The sequence below is a fragment of the Hesperophylax consimilis genome, chromosome 11 (assembly GCF_061612785.1).
Source record: "Hesperophylax consimilis isolate HC1 chromosome 11, BYU_Hcon_1.0, whole genome shotgun sequence".
NCBI lineage: Eukaryota > Metazoa > Arthropoda > Insecta > Trichoptera > Limnephilidae > Hesperophylax > Hesperophylax consimilis.
Window position 1 is genome coordinate 19,453,739 of NC_142846.1, and position 7,466 is coordinate 19,461,204.

The 7,466-nt window shown below is 38.0% G+C and overlaps 1 protein-coding gene across 1 annotated transcript; it reads left to right on the plus strand.

Moving 5' to 3' along the window:
• The first annotated feature begins 218 nt into the window (after positions 1 to 218).
• mus81 (mus81 structure-specific endonuclease subunit) lies at positions 219 to 4,776 on the plus strand. Its single transcript, XM_089637564.1, has 5 exons — positions 219 to 264; positions 668 to 739; positions 1,907 to 2,174; positions 3,781 to 4,204; positions 4,410 to 4,776. Exons 1-5 carry the CDS (start codon positions 219 to 221, stop codon positions 4,770 to 4,772), a joined length of 1,173 nt encoding a protein of 390 aa, XP_089493690.1. The 3' UTR covers positions 4,773 to 4,776.
• Positions 4,777 to 7,466: the final 2,690 nt, after the last annotated feature.

Here is a 7,466-nt window from a genome sequence, read left to right on the forward strand (position 1 = left end):
ATTCTGAGGACACTTTGACCCTTGGCTTGCAGGATGTCTTCGACGTTCTTATTATCTCCCATATCGGTGAACCAGTTCAAATTATCAGCAATGAGGTGGTTGTTTTTACAGTCATCACATTTCACAATGACCACGCCTTTCTTGTACGCCTGTTTGGAAATATACTTCATATTCCTGTAATTGCACTTCAAGCAGGTATAGCACAACTGTAATTTAGCATGGCTCTCGTCGGCGAGTATGGGGTGTTCGGGGTTTATAGGAATGGTTGATACGAATTTTTGATGCACCGAAGCCAATTGTGCTGCAGATACCTCTGCACCACGCAAAACATTCGGAACGGAAGAGTTTGCCGTTAACGGCAAAGTCTTATTCAAAGTTGCGAAACGGCGAAAGTACCGTAAATACATGTTATTTTCGGTGTTCAGTTGTTCAACGAAAACAAGAAATTGCAACACTTGGAACAGATGTCTCAATACGCAATATATTTAATATTATATACGCGATTTATTTGTCTAAATTCGAGTTTGTTTTATTTTCGTATTCTCAGTAACACAGAAGTAAGTTTAGTACTTAGTAGTACGGTATAAATAAACCTGAATAAACCACTCACACGGTACATGGAGTTTTAAGTTCATTTGAGATTTGAGGCCATTTACACACGCCACAGAAAAAAAGAATGGCGGACTTGGACAAACGCGATGGAGCGGTGAACGCGGTGAACGTCAAAAAAAGCATAGAAGTAAACAAAGCGTGTTTCAAATACCTACCAATAAAATGTTATAACCTAACCCTGAGCATTCTCCAAATTCATAGCGAACTGATTCATTAGTTCATGACAGTAGAGGTTTGTTTTGCGTGCATTTAGCGTCTAATGAGTCTCATTATTTATGGTAGAATACGTAAAATAGTATTAACTATTTAATTTTTAAACTTATTTGGCTTGAGCGTATTATTTATGGTAGAATGGTTTATGGTTGGTTTATTTATGTTTACTATTTTCTTTTATTTGCTCGTTGCGTTAGTGGTTTATGCTTTATTTTTTGATTTATGCCAACACCCCATAATGAGAATGGTTTATTATAGGCAATAATAGGGATGCGAGTGGTTTATTTATGGATTATAGGGTATTTGCATGGTTTAGTTATTACGGTTTATTTACGCTTATTACAGGAGTGGTTTATTTGTGATACCCACTTATACCTGCCGCTTGTTCTGTGAAGCATCAGAAATACACTTGTTATTTTATTTTGGGGTAAAAATAGTCCTATAAAAATGGAACCAAAACGTATGACTGTGCAGTTGAAGTGCCCTAACCCGCTGTTTGAAATGTGGATTCAAGAATTGCTCATGACAGCTGTCAAAAATGAAAGCAAAACTCAGCACACTTTCAAAATTGCTTTACAATCAATTCAAAAATATCCTTTGGTATTGAATTCAGGATCAGAATGTGCCATCTTAAAAGGATTTGGCAAAAATTTATGCCAAATTCTAAACAGTAAACTAAATCGACACAACAATCTGATTCCAGTTGAATCAAAACAAACTACAGATGATTTAGAAACATCTCTAAAACCGACAAAACGACCCTTACCCCAGAAATCACCTTCCAAAACTCCTCCAAGCAATAAAAAACTTAAAACTAGTTATGTTCCGAGTTACCGAACAGGGGCCTACGCTATTTTAGTTACGTTGTATAAAAACCTTGAAAATAATATAGAATCAATGACAAAAAGTGATTTACAATTTCAAGCCCATAAATACTGTGACGAATCAATGACCAAGCCGAAGCCTGGATCGTTTTACAGCGGCTGGTCAAACATGAAAACTATAATTAGTAAAGGTTTTGTCGTAAAAGAAAGAAAGAAGGTAATGAATTATTCTTTAACTGATAATGGACGAATTTTAGCCCAACAACTTATACAGGAAAGTGATAAACAAAATCCATCTGATGATTATGGAATCGTTTTACAGAAACCTATTTCAGTTGAAGTTATTGGTCCCGGCGATAAAACAAAACAAACCACATCCGTAAAAGCACAAATTGATAATGATTTTGAACTTAGCAGCTGCCAAGATTCTGAGGATGTTCATATTATAGAAGCTGACAAATTTTTTGAATTTGCTCCTCAAAGCTTTGACGTCCTTTTACTTGTTGATAAACAAGAGATTAGCGGGTGAGGCTTTTTTGAATATGAATTCTTTTACCTGCTGAAAAATATTTTCATCTTCGAATTCTACCTACCCTTTTTTTAAAATAAAAAGACTTTTCACTTCTTTAAATCATCTTTATCTTATCTAAAAAGCAGATTTTATGCAATATTTATGGCTGCTGAGAGCTCCATTGCGTTATTTTTTCAAAAGGAAAGATTCTTGCAAGAATCTCTCCCCATTATTACAACCTTCACCGCAGTTCAAAGCAGTGACTTTGAACATCATTTTCTGAATGTTATAATCAAAATTATATTTAATTATTTGCTACCCATGAAAAAATATACAATGTAACTTAACATGCCAAGATTAAAACTGAAATTTTCTTTCTACTGAATCAAAAATTTTAATTATTGAAGACGATATTAGCGATTTTTAAACGAAAATCTTAAACAGAAAAGGATACGGTCACATCTAGGACTCGAACCCAGGACCCTTGCTTTGCCGGGGCACTGCTCTACCATTGAGCTAATGGGACCCTATCTCCTTCGGTCATATTTAACTGTATCATACTTCGAATAAGAACTACCAACATTGTCTTCATTTTTTCACTGCACATTTTTTATTGGCAACTATCTTTATGTATGATCGCAAGATTCAACCCGAACTAAATGCAATCTAGCCAGCGTCTTTTAAATAAACCTATCTTATTTTTTTATTTTAATGTGCGACATCTATTGACTTTTCTGCAAGTCTAGGATGAATATTTATTTTTTGGAATAACTAAATAAAATAAAACTAAAATAAAAAAAATAAGATAGGTTTATCTAAAAGACGCTGTCTAGATTGCATTTAGTTTGGGTTGAATCTTGCGATCATACATAAAGATAGTTACCAATAAAAAATGTGCGGTGAAAAAATGAAGACAATGTTGGTAGTTCATATTCGAAGTATGATACAGTTAAATATGACCGAAGGAGATAGGGTCCCATTAGCTCAGTGGTAGAGCAGTGCCCCGGCAAGGCAAGGGTCCTGGGTTCGAGTCCTAGATGTGACCGCATCCTTTTCTGTTTCAGATTTTCGTTTAGAAATCGCTAATATTGTCTTCAATAATTAAATATTACAATTTGAGGTTTTACCAAAGTTATTCCAAAAAATTTTACGCAATAATCATCTGTTTCAATAATATAAAGGGTGTCCAGCGGTAAAGTGCTCTAACTTCAGGGGGTGATTTTAATTTGGTGATTTAATAAAAAAGGAAAATAATTTTTTTCGAAATTCCAATTTTTTTATGGTAGTTTCTAGGTAAAAAAAAGTCAAATTGTTTGTATGGGAAAATAATTATTTTTGGATGGGATGCAGAATCACCTTGCGAAGTTAACACACTCTACTACCGGACATCCTGTATTATAGGAAGGTACTTTCGCTTGTATGTATTTTTGTAAGATTTTTTTTTACAATTTGATAATTTTCACAGTACACACCATATACTTCAGTTTCAATTTTGAAAATGCTACACATGTACGCTGCCACGGTAAATAAATTGTCTTCCTTGACTCATGGAAGACGCTGTGTTTTTATTTACCATGGCAGTACGTAAACACAAGGAAATTTATATGGTCTAATTTTTAGGGCATCAAAAAAAGATGACGCTACTATCATGGAACTAAACAAATACAACATGATTATGTATGAACTGAGACATCTTAAAGTTGGAGATTTCGCATGGGTTGCTCGACACCGCAATACCAGCAAAGAGTTGGTGCTTCCGCATATAGTCGAAAGAAAACGAATAGATGATTTGTCCGGCAGCATCAAAGATGGCCGCTTTCACGAACAGAAATTTAGATTAAAGCAATGCGGGGTGCCTAATGTTATATACTTAGTTGAGAGTTATGGCAACAACCAACGCACAGGGCTTCCTATGTCTTCTTTGATGCAAGCTGTTACGAATACTAGAGTTCAAGATGGGTTTACGACACATTTCACTCCATCCTTATCAGGGTCCATTAAATTTCTTGCTATGATGACCAAAAATATGGAAGATTGTTATAAGGTATGTTATGTTGATAATATTTATAGAAAAATCTGTATTCAACCAAATATTAGATCCTTCTTCTTTAGTTCAACTTTGGATATAGGCCCCACTCATCTTCAGTTCTTGGTGACACTTCCTGATCCAAAGTCGGCAGTTCTCTTCAGTCCATAACAATGTTAATACATACTAGATTACGGGTTAATGAAATTTTATTTAATTTCAGAATAAAAGACTGATTGCATTATGCAGTAATAACAAAAACACAAATATCTCTCCAAATAATTTAAGACTGATGGAATTCAACAGTTTCAACACGATGGCTTCAAAATCAAAGTCACTTGCTGTAAAAGATCTGTTTATAAAACAGTTATTACAACTGAAGGGCATTTCTGTTGAGAAGGCGGTGGCCATCGTTTCCTTATATAAAACACCCAAAAATCTAATGAATGCTTATGAAAACTGTGATGGTAAAAAAAAGCCAGAATTGTTGTTGGCTGATGTCAAATATGGAATTACTAGAAGTAATGTAGGCCCGGGAATGAGCAAAATAATTTATTATTATTTCACTAAAGACATTTTAACTTAAGAAATTATGGAATAAATATTACTTTGTAAAAATATAATGTTTTTATTTTATGTGTGCTGTAAGGCTGGAAATAGTGACGCGTATGTTGGTTGTGTACGGAAATATATAGGTGAATTCATTAAGAGCTGTAGTGCAAAGCAGATGGTCAGCAGCGTGTGAATCACTAAGCGCTGCGTACGAGAACCATCGGTCCAGCTCGTCAGCACTACACCGTCGATCAAACGATGCGCTTATGATCTATGAACTGATGGGTGGGTATGTGTAATTTTATAAAAATAATGGAAAGGAGTTTGAACCCTCGAACACGGTTAAGTACCTCCGAGTCATTATAGATTCCAAACTGAGCTGGAAAAACCAGGTGGAATCTGTGGGCAGAAGGGCATGTTCTCTAATGTGGGCAACTAGGCGGATCTGCAGCAGAACGTGGGGACTCAATCCTAAAATGATGCGATGGCTGTACACACCCGTTGTAAAACCAAGGATCATGCATGCAGCCCTAGTCTGGTGGAGAACAACACTTAAAACAGTGATGGTCACACTCAATCACATACAGGGACTCGCATGCAGAGGAATCGCTATGCGAACCACTCCAACACTAGCCATGGGAGTGCTCCTGAACCTACCCCCACTAAACCTAGAAATAGAGGGGGCGGCGATGGCGGCAGCCTACAGGCTACAATGCAAAGGTCAATGGAGAGGTGAGCTGCCCAAAAACAATCATACAGAAATTGGAACAAGACTGAGGGCAATTTGCCTGACAGCTGGAATGAAGCAGGATGGCAAACAAGCCGAATACTTCTTCAGACTGGGGTGACCTACCCCACAAGGGAGGAATGGGACACGGTTCCAGGTTCTACCTCCATACAGGAACTAATCTGGTTCACAGATGGGTCCAAGATGGAGGAGGGAACAGGGGCCGGAGTCTGTCTGCAGGGATCCAAGAGGGAACTCAGCATAAATGAACCACTCACTAGATCAATATCTTCGGGTTTTTAGTACTGAGCACATGGGTCCTAATGTTTGCCATAGATAAAAGTCAGTAACTGAAAAATATACGTCACTACTACACATACTCACCATCGACTAGGATAGAAACTATAAAAAAGGCGTAACCATAGACAATATAATTCTCATTCGGAGCCAACCCATTGGCTAGCCTAAAATCGGCCAATGACAGCGGCCTATAAACATGCATGAAGTTCGTGACAGCGGCCTATAAACATGCATGAAGTTCGTATTGGTTTGTGGAAAATATACGTCACAAGTCACCCATAGAGATTACCGTGTCTTTTTTTTCTGACCCACTTTTTTCTCGGAGTTATACCCCCCTGGAACTCAGTATACCTCTAGAAACACACTGTACTGTGTTTCAAGCTGAGATGAAAGTGATCTTGGCCTGCGCACTGGAGAATATACGTATTGGGTACAGGAATAAAAACATAAGCATATGTTCCGATAGCCAGGCAGCCCTAATGGCACTGGGAAGTAACCGATGCGACTCCAGAATGGTGATGGAATGCAGGACTGTGCTTACAGAACTCGCTACCATCAATAAAATAACCCTAATCTGGGTACCAGGACATAAAGGTATTGAGGGCAACGAGCGGGCTGACGAACTAGCAAGGAAAGTAGGATCCGAGCCGGCCGTAGGAGTAGCAGCTTGCCACACAAAATTACATATTGATAGGTGGGTCAAATCCCAGCACCGCAAAGAATGGGAGAGGTGCCCACCTGGGCACAACAGGTGCCCACCTGGAAAGAGACAATCCAAAGTACTCATAAAAGAACCAGACCCTAGACGAATCAAGAAACTACTCAATATGGACAGAAACTCGCTGAGGGAACTGGTAGGACTACTAACGAAACACTGCCATCTCAGGAGGCACATGCAGGTATTGGGAGTAGAAAACACCAATAGATGCAGGAAATGTGAAGAGGGTGAAGAGACTCCAATTCACCTATGGTGCCAATGTCCTGCCCTGGTGGGAACTAGGCTCAGAAACCTGGGGAGACATACAGTAAAACTAGAAGACAGCCACATACCCAATGACAACCCTGGTGAACTTTATTAAAGGGACTGGGTTGTTGTTAAAGGATTGAGGTAAAATGGGAGATAGCACAATGGGCCTATGGCCTAAGTGCTCACAGGAACTATGTGTAAACCGTCTCCGCTTTAAAAAAGAAAAATAATATATTAACAGATTGGGTTAATAATACTGAGGTGCATCTTCGCCCTCCTCTTTGGGACTCTAATAATTTATACAAAGATCAGGATGCTAAGTTAAAGTGTGCGGGGCATTGTTTCCAGTCTTTGATGAATACAATATTAAAGAAGATTTAATTAATAGATGACTGTACTCTGGCACGGCACTTTGGTATCATTGCATAACTGACGGTTAGTGACAGATGTACGCGTTGCACTATTTCCAGCCTAAAAGCAGCTATAACTAGAGCTAGTGGAATTATAGCATTGCTGGGGAGACCAAAGGAAAGAAGGTTTTAAAATATGTACTCAGATCCGGTTACGAAACAGCTACACAATCTATGCTGAGCAATGCTTATCACCAGGGTTATACTGTGAGTATCTCTCACTTTGTGAAAAAAAAAATGGTTTTGCTTCTCTTGTGACCACAATAATTTGACAACTTTGTTGCAGTCTTCTCTTCCAATTTCAAAGTTGAATAAAATGCTCAA

Coding starts and splice junctions, on each gene's coding strand:
- mus81 (XM_089637564.1), top strand. CDS start 219: ATGGCTCTCGTCGGCGAGTATGGGGTGTTCGGGGTTTATAGGAATG. Junction 740..1,906: donor ACGTCAAAAAAAGCATAGAA/GTAAACAAAGCG, acceptor GACGAATTTTAG/CCCAACAACTTATACAGGAA. Junction 2,175..3,780: donor GATAAACAAGAGATTAGCGG/GTGAGGCTTTTT, acceptor TCTAATTTTTAG/GGCATCAAAAAAAGATGACG.